The sequence below is a fragment of the Camelus bactrianus genome, chromosome 8 (genome assembly GCF_048773025.1).
Source record: "Camelus bactrianus isolate YW-2024 breed Bactrian camel chromosome 8, ASM4877302v1, whole genome shotgun sequence".
NCBI lineage: Eukaryota > Metazoa > Chordata > Mammalia > Artiodactyla > Camelidae > Camelus > Camelus bactrianus.
The window spans coordinates 24,450,193-24,473,894 of NC_133546.1; the positions used below are offsets into that span (position 1 = coordinate 24,450,193).

Below are 23,702 nucleotides of genomic sequence, written 5' to 3' on the forward strand. Positions count from 1 at the left end.
GTAACCTCTTACCCCTCCTGTAAGCCTCATTTTCCTTGTTGCTGTAACAAGGATAATATTTAATCCGCTGGGTTGCTGGGAGGATTCAATGAGATTCATAAATGGAAAAAGCCAAGCAGAAAGCTTCGAGGGTGGAATAATTATCTCATAGTGCCGTCTACTGTCCTAAAATAATTACTGTGCTTATGTCATTGATCAAGTTACAAAGGTACTCGGGAAACTTTCCGTAATCTACAGAAAACAAGTCCTTTCTCACTTTGAGAAAAGCCATGAGTTTGAAGTATACGATAAATAATCTTGTTGCATTAGGTGACCAGGTTATGGAACCCAGAGCTCATGATATGAGATGTCACTCAGAAGTCACATTGTGCTGTGTCTTAGGTGGGAATGTTTAAAGTCCACCCCGAGATCCCAGAGTCCATGTCGGCAGAGGCCAAGGCGTTCATACTGAAATGTTTTGAACCAGACCCTGACAAGAGAGACTGTGCTAACGACTTGCTTTTGGATGAGTTCTTAAAAGTTTCAAGCAAAAAGAAAAAGACACAACCGAAGCTTTCAGGTATGTGCTTACATTGAAGGGGGTATAGGTCAGGGTCACTAAATCCTAAACTAAAAGGAAAGATTTTCCCAGAAGTAAGCTAATTTGTTTAAAGATATCATTGAAAATTGGCATCAGGAAGCTGTGTTGCCATCAATTTCACAAATATTAGGGCCTCACACATAATGGTCTTCCATCACGTGTTTAGTAGGGAATTTGTATAGCAGCATCGATATTCTAGCACTGCTGATGCAAAGATTGAAGTATAAAGGGGTGAAAATACAGTCTTTTCAAGCTGAAACTCCAAACTCCCACTGGTGGGCTACAGGGCTATAATAGAGCTGTTAAACTTCTAAGCCATCTAAATAATATGCTCTTTTAAGTTTAGGCAGTAGAAAATACCCATCACCCTTTAGAGAATATCTTTCTGAATAATTAACCTCCACTAAAAAAAAAAAAGAAAAAGAAAGAAAGAAAGAGAAGATTGCCAGTTATAAATAAAATAGCAGGGTGAAAATCTAAATTGTCTTTTCCCAATAATTTCCGTAACTCATTTCAGAAAGAAAAAGCAAGTAAACAATTCATTTGTTGTTGGCATTTTTAGTGTTTGTGTGGGATGAGATGGGCAGATTGAATGTTTGGAAAAGAACATTGATCCCATTTCAAGCATTCGCCTCACTTTTGGTTGATTTCTCAGTTTAACAACAAACCCAGTGCATATGCTTATGTTGCCATGTTTGCTCTTCTTTCCACAGCTCTTTCAGCTGGATCGAATGGTGAGTTTATTTTTATATTGTCCCTTGAGCTGGAGCTTGGTGCATCAGGAGATGAGCTCTAGATTTCCTATCACAGAGCCTCATCCTCTGCTCCTTGCTTACAGGTGGGAGTGAGGGTGGGGGCTCCTGGATACTAAGGATGCTAGGGATGCAAACCTGGTGGGCTCATTCCTTCAGAAACCCCTCCCCTTTCTCCTTCATGAGAGAGGCTTCCACTGCTCCCTCCTAAACGCAAGATGGTGACTGTATTTTGAACTCTTCAGTTTGAGAGGAGTCCATGCTCCCTTATCTAGAAGATAGTTGGCCACCTCACGGATTTCTTATAGAAAATTTCCATGCCAGACACCTTCCTCTGTCATCTTCGGCGTCTTATAGTCTCTTGGTTTTTAGTTGGTCAGGACTAAGTTGTGTTTTTGCTTTTCAGTGTTGGCCTTTGCAGATCATAACTAGGAAGGTAAATTTGCTCTGGGAAGATCAACTGATACATTTCAAGGAATAGTAAAGAAATGACCGTGGTTTGGGATTTTCCTAAGTTGGATGAGCTGTTGATCAAATAGGCAGGGGGCTTAATGTTCGCTGTGAGCCAAATGTGCACTCTCCCACAGGCCAGGGAGAGGGTTTTTCAGGTTCTTCGGGGGCTCAAAGCCAGTCAGCCCAGAGTAGAGGCCCAGTAATCGGGGTTTCTTGGCCACAGCCCCTCCAGTTTTCTTCTGTCAATTCCAAGAGTCAGAGAACTCTGTGAAGAGAGGAACCCTCTCCCTTCCCTCATTTCTTCACAAGCTGCCTCGACCCTGGAAGGCAGTCATTGCCTTTTCACCAGGCAGACCCTGGGGTGCTCCACAGCCTTCTGACTAGCCTGTTTTGAATGTCATAAAATGGGCACTGACTTTGGACTTACGCAGAAGTCGGTTCTGATCCCACCTGAGCCACTTTCTAACTATGTGACTTGCAGCAGTTTACTTGTTTCATCAGGCATTCTGTGCTGGTAGCAGTACCTAGGGCCCAGATTTGGTTCTGAGAACCAAAATGTAATATAGATCCCCGAAGAGGCTAGAGCTATGCCCAGAAGCGCAGTCCACAATAGTGTTATCTCTTCCACATGGCTAGGCTTTTGTTGCCAGGAAGCAAGTTCCCATCACACACACACTTAAATTATGTGGACTCAGCTCCACACACTTGGCAAGAGAGAGCTCTAGAGAGAGAATTTAAGCTGACAGTTCTGCCCACAAGCCTTCCCGGTGAGCATGGGCCTTAGGACGAGCACAAGATGGGAAGGGATCCCTCTGCTGAACTCTGAGGCACCTTCCCCATGTGCCCTCCCACCCTCCACACTCAGGGTAATTCAAGAGCATCTGGGACTCTGCTCTGGCTTTAGAGTCCAACTTTACCTACAATTTTTAAAATCTTAAGATTTTATGGAATCAGAATTAAGAGGAAGGGCATTGGGGTCAGAGCTGGATTCATTCGTTGACCGGGTGGCCTTGGAAATGGCTTACCCTTAGTCACCTCATCTGTCCAGTGGGTTCAGTTAGACAACCTACACATGGTGTTCTGTGAGGATTAAATACGGAGACATAAACGTGAGATGCTCAGCAACTGCTACAGGTGGTCTCTATGACCGTCATTGCTGGTCTCATCTTCCCTGGCCTGCCCGTGCCCAGCCGCTGGCTGGCTCAGAATTGTAGACCACAGCCCACAAGTCCCCTCTCCTTTCTCTAAAGACCCTCCTGTTCCTTCTCACTCAGAACACCTCCCAGGCTTCCTGAATTCTCTAGGGCTTTGTTTTGTTTTGTTTTGTTTTTTTACCTCCTAGTGACCCATCCCTCTCTGTTTTGCCCCCTTGGCGTAAGACATTGATTTGTTTGATAAAGATGTTTCTGGCAACAATTACCTATTTTAAAACCAGTATTTGATGAAATGTAGGCACCTATAATTGTGCCAATTCAGTCTCCATCAGAATAAAATAAAAGCATACATCTGTGGGGATGGAGGGGATAGCTCAGTGGTAGAGTGTGTGCTTGGCATGCATGAGGTCCTGAGTTCAATCCCCAGTACCACCATTAAATAAATAAATAAACCTAATTACCTACCCCCCCAATTAAAAATATATAAATAAATAAAAGCATACATCTTCTATAGAATTATAATGTCTGAGAACTGAGAAAGACCTCAGAGATCATCTAGTCCATTGGTTTCCAAAATCTGTATTTAGCAAAGAGCCTTTTTAAATGAATCCTTAAGTAGAGCCTTGCTATATGACGGGAAGAACATATTTAATTTAGGTGAAACAGGGTTGGAACCTCTGTTCTAGAATCACAGGATCCTACTCACTCACTCCATCCAAGACAGCCCCAAGATCTTAAACCTCTGAAGAATGTGGTTTAAAAATTATGAATCTGGTCCTTTATTTTGTAGATGTGAAAACTAAGACCCGTAAGTGACCTTCCTAAACTCTGATAGGTAGACCATAAAACTAAAGGGATGAGACGCCAGAACTACTGAGCCTGGTGCTTCCTCCAGTTTCACGCCCCCAAGATACTCCTTTCAGGACCCAGGAGGCCCTGTCCTCCCGGACCACCTGCGTGGGTTGTACTGAGCCCAGGAACAATCGTGATACCACGACCAGCCTCCTGCATAGCATGACTTTGCTGCTCACCGGAACGAGACACTTGACACATAATCTTGCTGCCTCTCAATAGGCGTTTCAGTACGTGCGTGTTTTGGAAGCGTTAATCATCCTCTCCCCACCTCTTGTGACATGCAGAGTATCTCAGGAGTATCTCCTTGCCGGTCCCTGTCCTGGTGGAGGACACCAGCAGCAGCAGTGAGTACGGCTCAGTTTCTCCGGACACGGAGTTAAAGGTGGACCCCTTCTCTTTCAAAACAAGAGCCAAGTCCTGCGGAGAAAGAGATGTCAAAGGCATACGGACGCTCTTTCTGGGGTAAAGACCTGACTTACTTTGGGTCAGAGAAGTATGCTGTGTGTTGTTTTATAAAGGAAATTGTAATCTGTGCTGTGTGAATTATTACAGCATCCCCGATGAAAATTTTGAAGATCACAGTGCACCACCATCTCCCGAAGAAAAAGATTCCGGATTCTTTATGCTGAGGAAGGACAGTGAGAGACGGGCCACGCTTCACAGGATCCTGACAGAAGACCAAGACAAAGTTGTGAGAAACTTAATGGAATCTTTGGCTCAGGTAAAACCTCTCATGGAGACTGTTTCTCCAGAGTTTACATATTTTAGCTGTGCTGTAACCACTTGGAACTGTCAAAGGTGACGTGATGACGTGAGGGAGCTGCAGTCCTCCTGATGATAACAAACGCACCCTGGGAGTAAGCAAATCCCTAACACAGAAACTATGTTGTTGAACATAAGCTATTTGGTTGGGTGGTTATTAGATTTATCTATTATTATTATTATTATTTTAATGGAGGTACTGGGGATTGAACCCAGGACCTTGTGCATGCTAAGCACGTGCTCTACCACTAAGCTGTACCACTCCCCCTACCCCCACCAGGAACATAAGCTATTCTGAAGTCAGAAGCAAAATGTTCCTGTTGATAAAAAGTTGCAGCTGGTCCCTAACAAGCCTTTTCACCCTTCATTCATTTATACTCATTCAATCAATAAACATGCATTGAGCCATGTGAATTGCTAATTTTGACATTAGCCTGAGGCCACCTGCCATTGGCTCCTCTGAGCTTCTGGGAAACATTACGAATCCAGTGGCAACCCCTGTGCTTGGAGTGCTACGTTCAGAGGGAGGGTGAAGGGCACTAATAAGTAAATTACACAGTGTGCTGGGAGGCCACCCACGCGATGGAAAACCAAAGCCAGTCAGTCAAACTCTTGTTCCCTGGTGTGCTTGTCTGCTAAGCTGCCATAACAAAATGCCTTAGACTCCGTAGCTCAAACAACAGAAATTTCTTTCTCACAGATCTGGAAGCTGAAAGTCTAAGAGCAGGGTGCTGGCAGGTTTGATTTCTCCTGAGGCCTCTCTCCTCGGCTCGCTGCTGGCCACCTTCTGGCTGGGCCCTCACCTGGTCTTCTCCGTGTGCCCTCGCTGTCTCCTCCTCCTCTTACAAGAGCACTAGTCCTATTGGGTTAGAGCCCCACCTTTATGACTTCACTTAACCTTAATTACCTCCTAAAGACCCTCTTTCCAAACACAGTCTCATGAGAGTCGGGGCTTCAACATACGAATTGGGGGTGGGATGGGGCAATGACACAGTTTAGTCATAAAACCTGGGAAAATGTATTCCCTGGGATTCTGCTTACAGAAATGAGGACGACTCCATTCCCAACTCTGCCCTGGTGCAAACAGGGTTTCTCCCAGCTCCAAGCGGCGGGTGATGCCTCCTGTGTGAGAGCAGAAGCGCAAGCCTCCTGTGGGTATAAGCCTCCCAGACACGCCTGGCCCAGACGTAACCCTTGCCTCTTCTTTTAGTTCTGTGGGTGTCAGGGACCTGTGAGCCTGCTTCAGCACCTGTGGCCACCACCTGTCATCCATCATCACTGTAGATGACACATAACTTCTTTCCTCCCTCCTCTCCTAGAAAAGTGTGGAGCTGGAAGTAGGGAGGGTCAAGTTTTAGCCTCAGTGCAGCAGGTTACATGGTCTCAGTTTTTACTGGAATGGAAGCAGAGCCGAGCTCTCTCTCACCTGCTTGTCTTTGTCTTGAGAACCCCACTAAGTTTCTCTGCTGATTCCATCACCTTAGGAATTCTCTAATGTCCATGTCTTTAGATCCCATAGGAGGAGTTGAAATGCCGTGTGTGTGCCTGCAGGGTCTCTGGGTACAGGGAGAACTGAAATAATCATCTTGTATGCTTTCTGGGAAAACCCTGACTTGGGTCCTGAAGGGAAGCTGCCTCCAGCAGGGACCCTGAGACCCGGGAGGGAGGTGCTTTGGGATGAGGGCACCCAGGCCTCTGAATTGAGGTTAGGATGTGGCACAGGAATAAGGAGATGTGGAGGATACAGGAGAGGTCTTGAACTTTTAGCTGTCACTCTTGCCTTTCCATCTGCTCTCTGGGGTCATTGAGGACTGAAACTGGATGGCATAAGTTAAGAAGAGGAACCATGTTTCATTGGAGGGAGCAACTAACTGGGCAGCAGTTGGAGGTCATCCAATCATTCATTCATTCAACAAACACTTACTAAACATCTACTAGCTACCAGGCACTGTTCTATGTGCTGGGGACACTACAGTGAACAAAGTGGAAAAAAAAAAGTCTGCCTCCCATTGAAACCGATGTTCTAGTCAAGGGAAAAAACAATAAAAAATTAGTAAAGGCTTAGATGAATATATAGTAACAAATATAGTTAAATATATAGTTATATGTTACTCTATACTATATATGTTACATATATATATTACTATATATGCTAAATATATAGTCATGATAGCAAACACTTTCTATGGGCCAGGTATTATTCTTATATTTCTTATGTCTCTACTCACTTAATCCTGGTGACAACAGCACCACAGCAGTGGTTCTGTTAGTATCTTCCTTTTGCAGAGGAGGACACAGAGGCACCAAGGAGTGGAGTAACTTGCCGAGGCCATGCAATGGAGTCGGGGTTTGGACCCAGGCAGTCTGGCTGCAGGGTCTGTGCTCTCGAGCCCCACATCGCTCTCCTCCCTGGTCTACCAGATGGTGACAAGTGCTGGAGAAGAACAGAGTAGGGGAGGGGACAGGGCTTGGGTTATGGGAGGAAATCTCCAGTAGCCACTGTGAAGTGAAGGCTTTTCCTATGGCTACCGGTGTTAAGATGCCTGTTTTAGGTTAGAAACATAAAGCACAGGGATCACCTAAATCCTGTAATCATCCCCAGTGGGTGTGCTTTTCCAGCACAGAAAATGTCTGCTTGTTTGGGGGTCTTCTTTGTCTCCCTGCTGGACTATAGGTCCATGAGGGCAGGGACTGCCTTGGTCGTTGTCATTTCCCAGCCCTCAGCAAAGAGCCTGGCAGAAGACTTCACTCCCATGACTGTGCTGAAATTCTTAAATTTTGGAGTTGGTTAACCCTATTCAAGTGTTTGTGTCTTCCTAGTTTTTTAAGGCATGCTTGAATGTTTTCTGTAAAAGGAGAAAGGAAAGAAAAACTTCAAAGAAACTATTGGAGAGCATGCCGTGGTGTACGAGCATGAAGTAACCAGTGAGGACCAGAAACTGCTGGTTAGCATCGCTTAGTAAATCGAGAATCGTCAAGTGATAGACAGGGTCCTTTTGACTGTGCTGCTGGGGATGCCATGAATTGTGTCCCGGGACATCACACGGTGATCTTGTGGTAGAGCAGGCAGGTCCTGACCCAGGTTTACTGCTGGTTCACCAGCTAACTAGGGCAGTAGAAGGCAATGATTAGGAGCTTAAGCTCAGCCTCAACTTGCCTCTGAGGCCTGGTTCCACCACTTTACAGCTGTGTGATTTGGGCAAGTTATTAAACCTCTCTGAGGCTGAATTTCCTAATCCATAAAATAGAGGAAACAATGGTATTTACCTCACAGGGTTGCAGCAAGGAGTAAGTAAGATCGTGAGTCATTGAGACAATCATAGAAAGTGTTCCATAAATGTTAACTACTGTTGTTGTTATCATTACAAGCAGGCTAAAAACAGTTATCTAATATCTTTAATTTTTTTTAACAACTAGATGGAAATGTCTTTTCATTGTATTAACTATTTCTAGGTACATCTTTCTTTTTAAGCCTACCCTTAGTAACAAGAGTAAAATGTAGATGTTGGTCAGATCCTCAAAGGGACCCACAAAAGCCTTTTCAATCTGTAACGTCTTTCAGAAATCGACTCATCATTTTTAAAGAGTTTTAAGGGATAAAGAATAGAGAGCACCTTTGCAGGGGAATCTGTGAATGTACTGTGAGTGTTCAGGAAATGTACGCTGTCAAATGCTACCTTCTGATACTGAATCAGGCTCTCTTGATATGATACCTAAGATGCTTGCTCATAAAGGCATATTAATGAGTGCATACATCAGTGAGTGCATACAGAGAGGCAGGAGTGAGAACAGAAATAACGATTATGTAAGTGGATGAAATACTCTAGACAGAAAACATTTCCCAGGGTAGACGGAGTTCCTTTGTGGGACAGTGGCACCAAAAAACCAGAAGCAGCATGTTTTTCTGTTGTGAAAACAAAGCTAATGTCAAAAAAATGTTTGCTGTTTAAACTGCTGGCAAGCACATAACTGATTTTTCACTAAGCTTCCAATTTCTGAATAACTCACATTTTTCTTCTTGAACATATTTTCATGTTATTATGATACTGCCTGTGAATCTTTACTTTGGGTGCAGTTTACTTGGTGGTAAGAAAAGAAACAGTTTATCATTATTCCCTGTCTGATTTTAAAATATTCCCTTCATGACAGCTTTCAAGCTTTTTAATATAATCTTTTCCCATCAAAACGTAAACATGAAAGGGTGCTCCCAAATGAAAATGTATTGAAAGAAAGAACTTGATGGTGCATTTCTCTTTTACTTTAATAGACTCCTAGATATTGTAATTTTCATAGCCCAATTGAGGAATTTAATTTTAATGATGCAGTAACAAAATGTGCAATACGAAATAAGCATAATAAAAATCCCATTGTTTCTTAAAGTTAAATGAGGATAAATAACATTCTACTATGTTTCCTTTAAGGATGAAATGTTTCTTGCTCAAAGTAAAAAAAAAAATTCAGCTTGAGAGAGGGAATTTGTTTAAATATTGTATTTAATTTTTTTTGCTATTTTTTTTTGAGGGGGAGTTACTTAGGTCTATTTATTTATTTATTTTAATGGAAGTACTGGGGATTGAACCCAGGACCTCACACAGACTAAGCATGCACCCTACCCACTGAACTATACCCTCCCCCTGAAATATTGTATTTAATTTTTAATATGTGAAGTAGTCCATTTGGCCCATTCTTATAATTCATTGATGAATAAGGAATGGTTTTCAGGATGGAGTTTGAAGTGAGCACCTGGTGTTTTTTTTTGTTTGTTTGTTTGGGGGTGTTGTTTTGCAGGGGAGGTAATTAGGTTTATTTTATTTATTTTTTAGTGGAGGTACTGAGGATTGACCCCAGGACCTTGTGCACGCTAAGCACGCATTCTACCACTAAGCTATGCTCTCTCTGCTAAAGTGAGCGCCTTTTGATTGCAAGGAATTGACACTCTTTAAGGGCAATTGAAGTACTGGGGACATGTTGTTGGTAGACATACGTAGCAATAAGGGAAGTGGACTCAAGGTTAATTCCAACCATAGCGCTTAGCCGAGCCTCACAGAAACTGAAACGAAAGTGTGATACCTGGAGACTTCAAGTCCCAGAAGTTTGTACATCTATTCTCTGGCTTGGTTGCTGTTAGCCCCCTTCATGTGTCATTTCTGTTTCTGTCAACTTCTCTCCCTTCCGATCATCATTCTCAGCTCTGTTGCTTCTGCTCCCTCCTTTCCTTATAGCTGGACACACTCTTGCCCCTATTTTATGACTTCTCTCTCTGGGCAGACTTTGAACCTGCAATCCTATGGCTTATTGCCTGATTAAAATTTCAGAGAGTGGGATCTTATTGCCTCAGCTTGTCCCTGTCTGGGGCGAAGCTTTGTATACCTGACTATATCACGGCTATTGGACCATGCATGCGGTGGCTGCCTTCCTCTCAAGGTCTGACTACTTCTTTTTTGGAGGGAAAGGAGCCAGATAGTTCAAATACGGTCTTTCCCTTTAACAGGGGGCATTTTGAAGCCCAGATCTTTGCAGCAGGGGCTGCAGAATGGTGGGTCTGCAGCTGATAATCCAGCACAGATCTACTGACAGATGGTTGGTTTTTATTCGCAGGGGGCTGAAGAACCCAAACTGAAATGGGAGCACATCACAACCCTTGTCACAAGCCTCAGAGAATTTGTGAGGTCCACTGACCGAAAGATCATAGCCACCACCCTGTCGAAGCTGAAGCTGGAGCTGGACTTCGACAGCCACGGCATTAGTCAAGTCCAGGTGGTGCTCTTCGGTTTCCAAGATGCTGTAAGTGTGACATTTTGCCCATGTTTTTCCACAGACTCTGGCTAAAATTAGAGAATAGGGTAAAAACATAAGTTCTGTTATCTTTTCTCTCTTTAATAATTCAATTTACTCTATTCTCTTTGGATCGTTAAGTAAGCATGAGATGGTTGCCTGACCGTGTGCCTCAAAGTACCAGATTTGTTGTTTGGTAAGTTTGCCTCCCCTCAAATTAGATACACATAAGATAGCACCATGGAAAATAACAAAACTCACAACATCTCCCATGGTTGCACTTCGTTTTTATGAAATCATGTAGTCGGCCACTGTTTATTTTGATGATTTTAGCAACAAAGCACTCTTCACTCTGCACTTTCAAATTCTGTATGAGAAGTGCCATCTAGTGGTCATTGAGAAAAATGTAACCATTCAAATCAGAAGGATCACCGAGGAATAAAACCAGTAATTATTTCCTCCCCTGCTCTGGTTTCAATACAGGACATTTAAAACATGCTTGTTTAATAAATATTCACTATTTCCTAGCCATCAATATACTTCAGATCACAGGGCATCACTGGATGAAATTTAATCCACAGGATTCACTGAGAGATCGCTGAGGAGTCCTCTCTCTCTTATTGAGTTGCTATGCAACACAAATTTGAGGCCAGTTTTCCAGAAGCCTGATTCAAAACCATGTGTTTTTCTTGAATGAGATTTGTCTGTGGAACTTTGTACCAGAAAAAGCCTGAAGTCACTCCCAGAAGTCCCTTACGAAGTGTGGGAGACTGAAATAAGACAGTTCTTGACAGTACCTTCTTGGAAATAAGCAAGCACTTGGCATAATTTTATTTAAATTCCCCTAGTTAATTCACTCCTAATGTCTTTATTGCTCCTACATAGGGGATGTTCTGGCAGTTGCATTTGGTGCATCAAATGATCCCTGATTTAAAACCAAGGTATAATCCCTCAGTGGCCACCTGTGCTCTCTGGAACTCAGTGTCAGCCACTCGGTCCAGTGCTGTATGGTAGGCAGGGCAACGCTCCTGACTCGACTGGGATCATGGGAAATGAAAACAGCTAGCAAAGCCTATTGCTAGTATTAAATGCTAAAGGTGCACTGACTGTAACTAGGGAACCCCAGCCACCTGCAAATAGAATGAATTAATTTAGTGAATTTGTACTTGTCCACACATTTGGCTTCCAGCCTAGAGGTTGGAAAGCAAATTGACCAGTAGAATTCAGACTGAGAGTGGGTTAGTTGTAGTCCTGGGCCACAGGCCGGGGCTCACACACACACACACATACACACACACCCTGCTCTTGCTCATTCAGTGTCCAGGAGGGGAGTGAACCCAAAGAATGGGCCCTCCGTAATATGCTGTTTAGTGAAGGACTGTGAGGAGCACCTCGTGGCTGTAGAGGATCCCTTTTCCATCTTCTGTGTGTGACTTTTGAGAGAAGTATTCTTGTTTAGTAAATGGTATGCCCCACATTAGTCAGATAAGCAGGCAAATCCTTTATGAAAGTACTAGGACAAAATCATTTTGAATTTTCTAGAACATGTGGGAACCTCGCAGTAGTTTGCTTCCTTGGGAGCAACTGCTCTGAGGAATTCCTGAGACCAACTCCCTTCTAGACTGGGGGATTTTGATGAAGATCAATCAAGGGAAGGAATAAGCAGTCAGAACTCTAGCTTTTGTGAGATGACAGCTGGGTCACCTTCTCCCCAGCTTCCTCCAAGATCTCTAGCCACAGCCCTGTTGGAAAAATGGCTTCTTTTCCTCAAGGCCCATGTCAACTAGCAATTAAGGGAGTTAATCTAAATTTTAAATAAGCTTCTCTTAGCCTTATAATAAAAGTTATTTTTAAAAAGGTAATGCATATGGCTTATACATACAATGGAATATTATTCACCCGTGAAAAAGAAGGAAATTCTGAAATCTTACACTTATTGAAATAAGGCAGACACAAAAATACTGTATGATTTCACTTACATAAAATACCTAAAGTAGTCAAATTCACAGACAGGAAGTATAATGGTGGTTGCCAGGGGCTGGGAGGTCACGGCAAGGAGGGGTGGGGGTTATTGTTTAATGGGTATAGAGTTTTAGTTTTGCAAGATGAAGAGTTCTAGAGATGGGTTGTGGTGCTGGTAGCACAGCAATATGAATGTACTTAATGTCACTGAACTGTACACTTAAAAATGGTTAAGACTGTAATTTTTTAATTGAAGTACAGTTGATTTACAATGTTATGTTAGTTTCTGGTATACAACAAAGTGATTCAGTTATACATATATATAAATCTATTCTTTTTCAGATTCTTTTCCATTTTAGTTTATTACAAGATATTGACTATAGTTCCCTGTGCTATACAATAGGACCTGTTTTTTATCTATTTGATATATAGTAGTTTGTATCTGCTAATTCCAAACTCCTAATTTACCCCTTCCCCCCCTTTCCCCTTTGGTAACCATAAGTTTGTTTTCTATGTCTGTGAGTTTGTTTCTGTTTTGTGAATTAAGTTCATTTGTATCATTTTTTTCAGAATCCACTTATAGGCGATATTATATAATATTTGTCTTTCTTTGGCTAACTTCCTTCACTTAGTATGATAATCTCTAGGTCCCTCCATGTTGCTAAAAATGGCATTATTTCATCCTTTTTTATGGCTGAGTAGTATTCCATTGTGTATATATACTACATCTTCTTTATCCATTCATCTGTCAATGGACATTTAGGTTGCTTTCACATCTTGGCTACTGTAAATAGTGCTGCTATGAACATTGGAGTGCATGTATAAGATGGTAAATTTTGTTATGTGTATTTTACCATAATTTTTTAAAGGGAAAAGAAAGGTAATGCATATATCTATTTCAATGTCTATTTTAATGTGTGAAACATTAATAGTCACTAAAAAATAAGATACTCTTAAACAAAGATTTTTAATGTGAACAGATGATCTGGAATGTTTTAGCAGATTATTCCCCTATTTTAAAAGATATACGCAAGTGTGGGAACAAAAACAAGACATGCACTGTGGCGGATCCGTAGACAGTACATACTTGCTCATTTCCCCCCTTTACCAGAGTTTCCAAGTCACCCGAGTGACTTAGTTGTGTTAAATGGCAGTCATAACATTTAAGAATAGCATTTACTTTTATTTAGAGCCCGTTGGACTCTTTTTTCCTCCTTTACCACCTGCACCATCCAACCTGTAGACATTGTGAAAGGTGGAAGCTATAGGTTCTGAGTCCCAAAGAGGAAACGTTCCCATTTAATTAGACTGCCTTTCATTTAATCATTAGTGTGATGTATCTTGTTTGCCTACATGGGGATCACCAAACTTCATTTTAAAGGGGCAGTTTTTCATTAGTTTTCCAGTGAATAAAGAAATTATTTGTAATTTAAGGTGGAGAAACCTTTTAGTTATTTTGTTGATGGAATGTCATCCAAATGCGTGCATCAGCTAGGTTGTTTGCAGTTAAATATTAAAGTAGACCAGATGTCACTCTCTTTCTCCAGGTCAATAAAGTTCTTCGGAACCATAACATCAAGCCACACTGGATGTTTGCCTTAGACAGTATCATCCGAAAGGCGGTGCAGACAGCCATTACCATTCTGGTTCCAGGTCAGAAATACTTTATAACTTTGCAAATATTTAGTGTTCGATATTTTCAATTACTGTTCATTTGTCATTTATGGTGTCTCCCTACTGCTTTTAGGACCAAGTTAGCCTTTTAAAAAAAATCTTTCAAAGCCATCAAATAATATTTATTGAGTGTATACAGTATGTACACCAAGCAAAACATTTACTAGGAGTGAGGAAGACTTGCTTTTTTGTCTTAAAGAGCACATTTGGATATGAAGAGAAAGATAAAACTATACATGTAACCCAAATACATATGCCTTTTAATATCCAGATATTTGTGCCCACAAAATACACCCCTGTGCTATCCTTTCCCAGTGGTTCTCAAACCTGCCAGCTCATAGAGTGACGTAAGGAGCTCTTTCAAATTACAGCTTTCAGAGCTCCATCCCGGACTGAGTAAGAATCTGCCGGGGATAAAGCCCAGGAATTTGATTTCCATCCAGCTTCCAGGTCATTTTGATACACAGCCAGGTTTGGAAATCACTGGTCTAGACAGATCCCAGCTCTGTTAGCAGTGAGATACAAAAGGAGTAGTGTTCATGAAACCAGGTTTTATGGAGTAAGTGAGAGAGGTATTCATATTCTAAGGCAAACTTCCAAAGTGTTTTGATAGAGTGCCCATTAATGAAAAATTTTAAGCAGAGCTCTTCCACCTGATGTGTGTTTGTGTGTATGTGTAAATAGATAAATAGATTTAGACATATAAATTAGAAACATATACTATTATACTAATTTGTACATGTGTTATATTCTAAAACAGAAATTTTAAAAGACAAGATAAACATGAAATATTTTAAATTTTATATCATTTATAAATGATACCACAAACTTTTAAGCCATCATCAACCCTTCTGAGTTGTAGAATTTCCTCTCTTCTCCCAGAATACCTTGTTTGATTTGAGAATGAGGGAACCAGTTTCAGTCTTTCTGTTGAACATTAACTTATGTTAGTGAAGATTAACTTACTCCTTTCTTCTGTAAGAAGGAAATAGAAGTTCTGACACCCCTGAGCTTTTCCCCTACGTGGCACACACCTGCACCCCTTGCCCCTCCTGCCACCATACCTTTGTGTTCTTGTACCTTTGCATTCTTCAGGTATCATGTTAAAAGATGCCTCTTTACAGAGTCCTGACATACCCTGAAGTCTAAAGTAGACTCCTCCTGGTACTCTCTTCCCTTGGAAATGGTTTTTCCCCATTGGTGACACTTGCCCAAATCGCAAACTACTTTTCTTGTCTAATGGCTATTTCCCTCTCCAGAGGGCAGCTGTGTCTGTTTCATTTTATCCTGTTCCAAGCATGTGGTCCAGCATGGTGCCTGGAAAACAATAGACCCCTGATAAACACTGATTGAAACAATAAGTAAATGAATTTCACCTGATTATAACAAATTACAGTGAAAATGTTTGTGTAAGCTTACAAAAAAATCCTAGTGAGATTTTTGAGGCACATGACTAGCAATTGGATATGAACCTGAGGGGTCTGTAGTTTATGTAAACCTGATATAATGCTCTAAGGAAGTCAGCAAATACTTATGGTTAAATGGTTTATCATTAGGATTGGCTTGGATGTGGGGAATGTTCCAAAAAAGGGTTATAAACCCAAAAGATACAAGTGGTGAGATGGAATAGGTGTGTATCACTAAAAGGGATGAGTATAGGCCATGAATTAAACCCAGTAATAACCTAAAGTAAGAATGCCCAAACAAGGAGAGGAGAGAGGGATTATACTTTGAAATAATTTAAATAGAATATAAATGGTCTGTTAATCTGATTTTTTTAAAAAAAAAGTCCTTTTAAAAAAGATTACCTAAATGCAATGGATTGTATCCTGGAATAGAAAAAAAAAATCAGTGAAAAACTGGCATAATCTGAATGAAATCTATAGTTTAGTTAACAGTATTGTGGCAATGTTAATTTCTCAGTTTTGACAAAGATACCATTGGGGGAGCTGGGTGGAAGGTAGACAGGAACTCTCTGTATTATTTTTGCAGTGTTTCTGTAAATCTAAAATTCTTCCAAAGCTGAAAGTTTATAAAGCACATTGGTTGTCACAGTGTAGGCAAAAGACTGTTAAGTTTAGAGAGAGTGACAGAAACAATGCAGGGAGGCGCTTCTCCCCGCATGGGTGTCCCAGGGACGGGCACTGCTTTAACTCAGCCCATGTGTGGAGCCAGGTACATGCCTTATGAGAAGGAGTTTGCTAAGCACAGTTATTTGTCCTTCCACTGTGAAAACAGTTTCTTTGAGGACACTAGGGGGTCCCTGATGACAATGGAAATCACCGTTTAAAAACATTTTAAAAAGTGGAAATTTTAGAGAATTACATGAAGAAAGTATTTTGATATACTCCTTTCAGGACAGGGGGAGACAGTATGCACTGTGCACCAACATATACATGAGGAAATATGTGAACAAGAGGAACTGATTTCAAGCATTTGACAATTCCATCAGACTTCCGAATGTCCCTAAACATTTTGTTATACAATTAAGATTTAAAGAAACTATACAAAAAATGCCTGTCTTTGTATTATCCTGAAAAAAAGTCCTTTTAGATGACAAAATACTACAATTAACCCACCAAATTTTGAAAGACATGGTAAAGAAACCAACAAATACAAAAGTTTACCATCATCAGTACATACATTTCCTAGATGTGTTTGCTGAGAGGACTCAGAACTTAGTTTCTAAACACCAGCATCCAATAAAAGGAATCAGAGCTCCTTGGAGAATTGGTTGATTTCCAGGCCTGGGGAAGAGGAAATACAAGGTGAACCTGGAACTTACCGTGATGGCAAAAAGTAAGGAAGTGCCCCAGTAGGATGGAGGCTTATTGAAAAGACACTGGAGATAGCTTGAAGGAGTTCCCCAAAGTCTAAGCCAGGACAAATTAAGCAAAAAAAAAAATAAAATAATAATAGTATTGGATTATAGCCCATAGAATAAATTAAACTTCTCTGAGTCCATACTAATATAAGTAATTGAATAAATATATGGAGTAGAAGGGCCAGCTCTTTGTTTTAGTAGAATTCCAATTAATAAATGGAGAAGGAATGAGGGAAATGGAAAATCACAACATTAGGCAAACAACACAATAATTATCGCAAGCAAGAGCCATTAATGGCTGCTAAGATTAGTAGGTGAAAGAGTGCTGAGAAACAGGGTATGTTTGAATGGTGTCAGAGACTCTCCCCACAGGTATCTACTAATTACAAAGAGAAAACAGTGACTTCCCCTTTACCAGAAGATCAAGGTAAGCATCACTCATCATAAGACACATCAGCATCGTGTGCCTCCTGATAGGGTGCACTTAGAAGGGCACAGCATCACCTTTGTGGTATTCTTGCCAAAAATGCATATCCTCAACCTAATCATGGAGAGACATAAGTGAACCAAAAATGAGGACACCGTACAAAATAACTGACCAGGACTCCTCAAAAGAATGGAGGTCATGGGAGATAAGGAAATACTAGGGTACGGTCACAGATTGGAAGAGACTAAGGGAACATGACGACGATATACAATGTGACATCCTAGATCAGAAAAAGGACATTACTGGGAAAACTGGTGAAATTCAAATAAGGTCTGTAGATCAGTTAATAATATTGTATCAGTGTTAACTTCCTGGTTTTGGTCATGGTGCCAAAGTTGTGTAAGATGTTAAGTTTAGGGCAAAAGGGTATACAGGGACTCTGTGCTGTTTTTGCAACTTTTCTGTTATTCTAAAATTATTTCAAAGTAGAAATTAAAAAAAAAAAAGTGTTCAGTCTTCTTCTAAAAAGGAACACACAGAACAGAGAGTACAGTGCCCCAGAACAGAGAGGAAGCTCTGTAAGAGTTTTTTCTCAAGCTATTTTCCCACTTGTCTTCAAGGATCAGCCTGTAGCTTACTGGCAACATTAAGTATGTGTTGTTAACTCCTCAATAACAGGCTGGCTGTGGGTGACCAGATGGAGAAATGCTGACCGCGTTGGCAGTGCTGAGGTAGAGAGAACTGACAATGTAGGCATACTTTTTATATGAACTGTAATTGTTTAAACTGCTAGAGCACCTGGTGTTACTACCATGGTCACCCTCAGTCAGTCACGTGTCCCACATCCACGTTAATGTAAAGTAACAGCATCCCGAACAGTATGAAGTGCTTGGTGCAGATATCAAACGCTGCACTGACAAGTATCGCGATCCTGTTTGGCATCAGAAATACCTTGTATTAAAGAAGCTTGGTCCAGTTATTTTCCTCTGGGGAAGTAACCAGTTGGGGTGGTGTGGGAGGGTAGGGAGGTGGGAGGAGTAGTGTTGTTTGATCCCGTCTTGCTGTTTTGGAAAAATGCACCGGCTCTAGGTTCCCACACGTAGGCTTAAATACTGTCTACTCCCTGCCTTTCTCCTGACACTTGGCTCTCTCCTGATAGTCCCCTCTGCTTTCCATTCTTCTCTGGGGACTCATTTGAGCTTCCTTCTCTCAAACACCTCTCCCCACCCAGCTAAGGCTTTCCCTTCTGCCTCCATGAATCCATCAAGGGGTAAACCACCATTGGGTTTAGTCATTGCAGGTATACTTAATTACCCCTTAGCATGCTTGCTGCGTGTTCCTGTGAATTCTGTATGTAGCTAGGTGTATAACTGAGCTCATCTGAGATATTTTAAGCTGTGTTAACTTGTACTCATAATTTCATGTTATCTTTGTACGTGCTCCTATGCCTCCTATGCCTCTGTGTACTTGCCCTAGTTCTCCTTTAGATCGTTATCTCTTTGAGGACAAAGACCAGATGCCCTGGCTCATTTGAATATTTTACAATTCCTGATTCAATGATGTGTGCTCAGGGAGCCACCATGAAAGACCAAACTAACTAAGTATTGCATCCACTTACAATTTTCTACTTTCTTCAACTTCTTGAGAAAATTTTTTGTCATTCATATATAAGTAAAATGATACTTTATGATAATTTAAAGTGTACAGAGTTAGGGGAATATAAGGGGACCTTTAAATGTAATAATAAATATCAGAATATTTTCCTCCCCCAAAGTGAGGTTTGATTCAACAGGACAATAAAACTTTTAAGTTGTTGTTAAGATTTCAGTTTAGTGACCATAAAAGAAATTTAAGAATAATTTTAGAAAATTTTAAAAGGCCTAATCTTGTTCTAATTTAATATAGAATTGCACTTTCTTAAACTATTTTTAAAATAAGGTATTTCTTTCAATATTTTGTTCCCATATATACAAATAATCCTAGTAAGGTAACTTCCAAATCTGCCAACATTCTTTTAGAGACTAATATGTCTTAGCCCCTATACCAGGTGCTGGGTTTGCAAAACTTAAACACCTGGTGTTGAGTCATAGCTACTATAGATGAATCTAGAAAATAGACTTTTGCAAAAAGAAAGGACATAATGCAGAAAGCAGTGTAGAGGTGGAGTTTGGTTAACCTTAAGAGATAAAGGATGAATATTTGGAGAAATTGGAACTCTTGTGCACTATTGGTGAGATTGTAAAATGGTGCCACCACTCTGAAAGGCAGTATAGGGGCTCCTCAAAAAATTAAATATAGAACTACCATATGTTCCACCAACTGCTCTTCTGGATATATATTCAAAAAGTTGAAAGCAGAGTCTCAAAGAGATATTTGCACACCCAAGTTCATAGCAGCATTATTCACAATAGCCAAGAGGTAGAAACAACACAAGTGTCCATTGATAGATGAATGGATAAACAAAATGTGGCATATACATTCAATGGAATATTATTCAGCCTTACAAAGGAAGGAAATTGTGACCCATGCTACAACATGGATGAACCTTAAGGACATTATGCTAAGTGAAATAAGCCAGTCACAAAAAGACAAAAACTGCATGATTCCACTTACATGAGGTATCAGTAGCAGCCAAATTCATTGAAACAGAAAGTAGAAATGTGGTTGCCAAGAACAGAGGGGAGGGGAGAATGGAGAGTTGTTGAATGAGTATAGAGTTTCGGTTTTGCAGGATGAAAAAGTTCTGGAGATGAGTATAAACATGAATATACTTAACACTAATAAACTGCATCCTTAGAAATGGTTAAAGTGGTAAATTTCATGTCATGCATTTTTTTCATCATACTAAAAAATTTAGAAATAAGCAAAGATAGGCAAAGGAAGTCAAAGCTACATAAACCTACCCCAGAAGAAGGGCACTCTGGCTTTTGTTATGAACAAGATAGTTTTTTCAGATCGTTGAATCTGAAGTGCTTTCTGAACAGGAAAATCTAGGAGGTACTGGATGTAACAGGATCAGGGCTAGATTGTTATCCACCCATCACATGTACTTAATCTTTATAGATTTTATTGAGCTCATCTATGGAGAGTACATAAAAAAGTGAAGGATAGAATCCCAGGTTCCAGCTTTTAAGGGGCAGGTAGTAGACAAAAAGGCTCTGATGGAGAACAGCAGCAGCCAAAGATATAAAGGAGAATACTAAACACAGGTCCAGCAAGACAAGGAAAGAAAAATTACCTAAAAGATTTGGCAATGAGGAGGCCCTTTGTCACAGTGGCCATATTGGAGTGGTAGGATGGCGTCTTCCATCATTCCCACTGGATCCCTTCCCCACATGGGGGCTCCTAGCCTGTGGTTCATGGACTCTCGGAACAGGCTTCAGGGAGTCTGTGAGCCCTCAGGAAATCAGATTCTCAGTGGGTTCTGTGATCCAATAAAAGTTCCATGTGCCATGCAGCATCTGGAGCCAAGATCCAGTATTCCTGCCACCCTAATTTCACTTACATCATGAATGGAATTCCTTTTGTGGGCCATTTTGAGAACCTAATCATAATTTATGATAGTTTTTTTCCTCCTGGAAGATATCATCCTAGTTCTGAAGTGACATGCAAATAAACTCATGTCATTCAGTGGGTTTAAGCTGGAGACTTTTAACTTTTGCGCTTTAAATTTCAATGGTCAGTCAACAGGTTAGGGTAGGATACCCACTAAAAATCAACCCCAAAATCAACGCAGTCAAAACCAGATGGTTTTACTAGAGTGAATATAAGCATGTATGTGGCATTTTCAGTGCCTGCCCCTCCCGTCTCCTTACATGTTGAATGTTACAAACAAAAAGCATTCTGTGTACTTACTTTTGTTTACATAATCTCTCTATATCTCAATTTCCTCATTTCTAAATGAGTTAATAGTTGCCAGATATTATAAAATTTAAAAGATGAATTTCAACTGTTGAAACCAAATTTTATATTCTTAACAGGTTTTTACATAACTGCCTTTCTGACTCTAACATATTTCCCACATATCTTATGTGCAGTGTGAACATTTTTCTTCTGTTTGAATTAGATCATTCTGAGTTTATATATCTTGTGAATCTTTCAAATTCATTGGAAGAACAAATCTGAAGTAATGTGCAGAAATCCATCCTTCCTTTTGGAAAAGCCACTTGGAATACATCTCTTACTGATAGCAGGGGAGATGACGTTCATGTGTTAAGAAATTAGGGCAATCAGTCATATTTTATCAACGTTGTTGATCTTACACTTAACAGAACTGAGGCCACATTTTAGCCTTGCATCTGAGAGTGATACTGCTGATCAAGAAGACTTGGATGCAGAAGATGACCATGAGGAACAGCCTTCGAATCAAACTGTCCAAAGACCTCACGTGGTCCTTGAAGATGCTGTGGCCACCTCAGGGGTGAGCACACTCAGTTCTACTGTATCCCATGACTCCCAGAATGCTCACCGATCACTGAATGTACAGCTTGGAAGGATGAAAATAGAAACGAATAGGTAAGTCCTATGCAGACATGGGTGGGTTTCTGTTTTCTTTCTTTTATATAAGCGCATGTGTTTGGGGTCTACTTTAAAGTCAGATCCACAGAATATGCAAAATGTGATTCCTTTATCCCCTTCATATAAAATTGATTTAATGCTTAATTCATTATGGTGAGAGATTTATCTTAGTCTCTTTAGTCAAATACATTTTCTGCTTCTGCCAATTCAGTCCTTAAGCACGTTTTCTTTGATTACCACTTTATCTCCAAGTGCGCTGAGATTTTCAAAGTAACTTAGTTGTAACCTCAAAGGCCGTCTTGGATGCAGACTCAGAGCAGCATGTACCATCCAACAGACTGCTGAAAGACAGAGAGTCTGTGTTCCTGAAAGCCCATAGTTTGGAATATCAAGTTCTTTCAGCAGAGGAAGCTCTCTATTCTTGAGGAGATAAAATCAATGGTTTGAAAGCTTTTCACTTTAGAACCTTGAAAGGATGATCAGTTGACCACATTTATGATTCCATTTTATTTTTAATATGCTGTGTCATAGCTGGAGCTTAATTTTTCTTGGTGAATTTGATAACATAGAACCCACATAATCAGGTTATTAAGTAAACAGTAAATATTTCCTCCTCTTCACAGATGTTGGCTCAGTTCAAGGTCTGAGTCTTTATGATTTACAGTTTCCTGTGCCGGCTACAGCTGACATGTAGGCAACTGATTTTATGACTTTGGGTTGACAGTGAAAACATTTTTTTTTTTTGGAGTGAATCAATAATCATTGTTCAAATATTTAGAAACCTTAGTTGAAAATCCTACTTGTTCACCAGGGAAATGAAAACATTTTAATTCTAGTCATAAGTTCAGTTTTTTAAAGTGAAGCTTGAATTCCAAGCTTAGTACGAGTAGGATAAAGCTCATCGTCTATTCAGAAACATGACTTTTGGTTGAGGATTAAGTAAATATATACATATTTTCTATGATTTGCATACAGAAACCTTTCTGAGTAAGGGGAGGTGACTTTCTTATTCCCATATCCCAGTCTTGTCCTCTGAACCCCAGCTCTTTACTTCCTAGCTCTACTACTTAGTGGGAAAGAATCTGAGTCTTTTCTAACACTTTGTCTAAATCGTGGTATCCTTCATTTCCTCCTCTTCGCCAGTCATGGTCCAATTATGACACTCCATCCATTATAGTAAGTATTGACCCTAGTCATTTCTCTTCGGTTTACTGTCTGTCACCCAATCCTGAATGGAGTTGGGGTTTTTTTGTTTCCACACCCCTCTGATCTCAGAGGAGGAAAGTGCACTCATAATTCTGGTCCAGCCACTCCACCGCACTCCGCCCATGGCTTCCAAATAGAATCACATAGACTATAAAGCTACTTTGTTTACCAACGAGCTGGTATATTTGCTTCTCTGGCCCTAAACCTTCTGTCTACATACCCTGGCTTATGTCAATAGAGCCTGCCTCTCCTAAAGGCAGCTTTTTCCTTCTCTCCCACCCGATCATGTTACCCTGTCTTTACCACCCTGTCCCCGCCATCTGTCCACCATGCTGGCTCCATCTGTAGTCCCCAAAGGCTGCCCTTCTTCAGCTGCTTTCTTCCAGTCTCCACATCTCTTTTCTGAGAGTACCAGCCCACTGACACCCTGCTTACCACATCTGTCCACAGGATTTCTTTATTCCATTACTGTGTGGTTGCATTTCTCACAACAGCCCACAAATTTATGGTTTTCTCTCTATGTATTTCTACTTAAATCTGTGACATCTATACAGTTATTGGCCTCCTTTTTTCTTTTTCTAGTAGTATCCCCTACAGCTCTTCCATCACCCCCAAAAAAGTGAGACAAGGCACAATGTCCACTTCATATAATTTAAAGAAAGGGCAGCGGCTTCACTACAAGTACTAAGCAACAGAAATAAGGGACTGGTCATGTCTATACTGGTCCTTGTAATTTTCAGTTGAATATTACTTGATATAT

The 23,702-nt window shown here is 40.7% G+C and overlaps 1 protein-coding gene across 5 annotated transcripts in view; it reads left to right on the forward strand.

Annotated features, from left to right (window-relative positions):
• MAP3K5 (mitogen-activated protein kinase kinase kinase 5) overlaps window positions 1-23,702 on the forward strand; it is a 202,206-nt gene that overhangs the window by 171,614 nt on the left and 6,890 nt on the right. For all 5 annotated transcript variants that reach the window (XM_045524461.2, XM_045524462.2, XM_074368290.1 and 2 more), the window contains 7 exons: window positions 382-559; window positions 1,294-1,314; window positions 4,079-4,256; window positions 4,347-4,515; window positions 10,155-10,340; window positions 13,841-13,946; window positions 21,490-21,733. In XM_045524461.2, coding sequence (XP_045380417.1) covers window positions 382-559; window positions 1,294-1,314; window positions 4,079-4,256; window positions 4,347-4,515; window positions 10,155-10,340; window positions 13,841-13,946; window positions 21,490-21,733 — 1,082 coding nt within the window. The remainder of the gene's footprint in view (window positions 1-381; window positions 560-1,293; window positions 1,315-4,078; window positions 4,257-4,346; window positions 4,516-10,154; window positions 10,341-13,840; window positions 13,947-21,489; window positions 21,734-23,702) is intronic.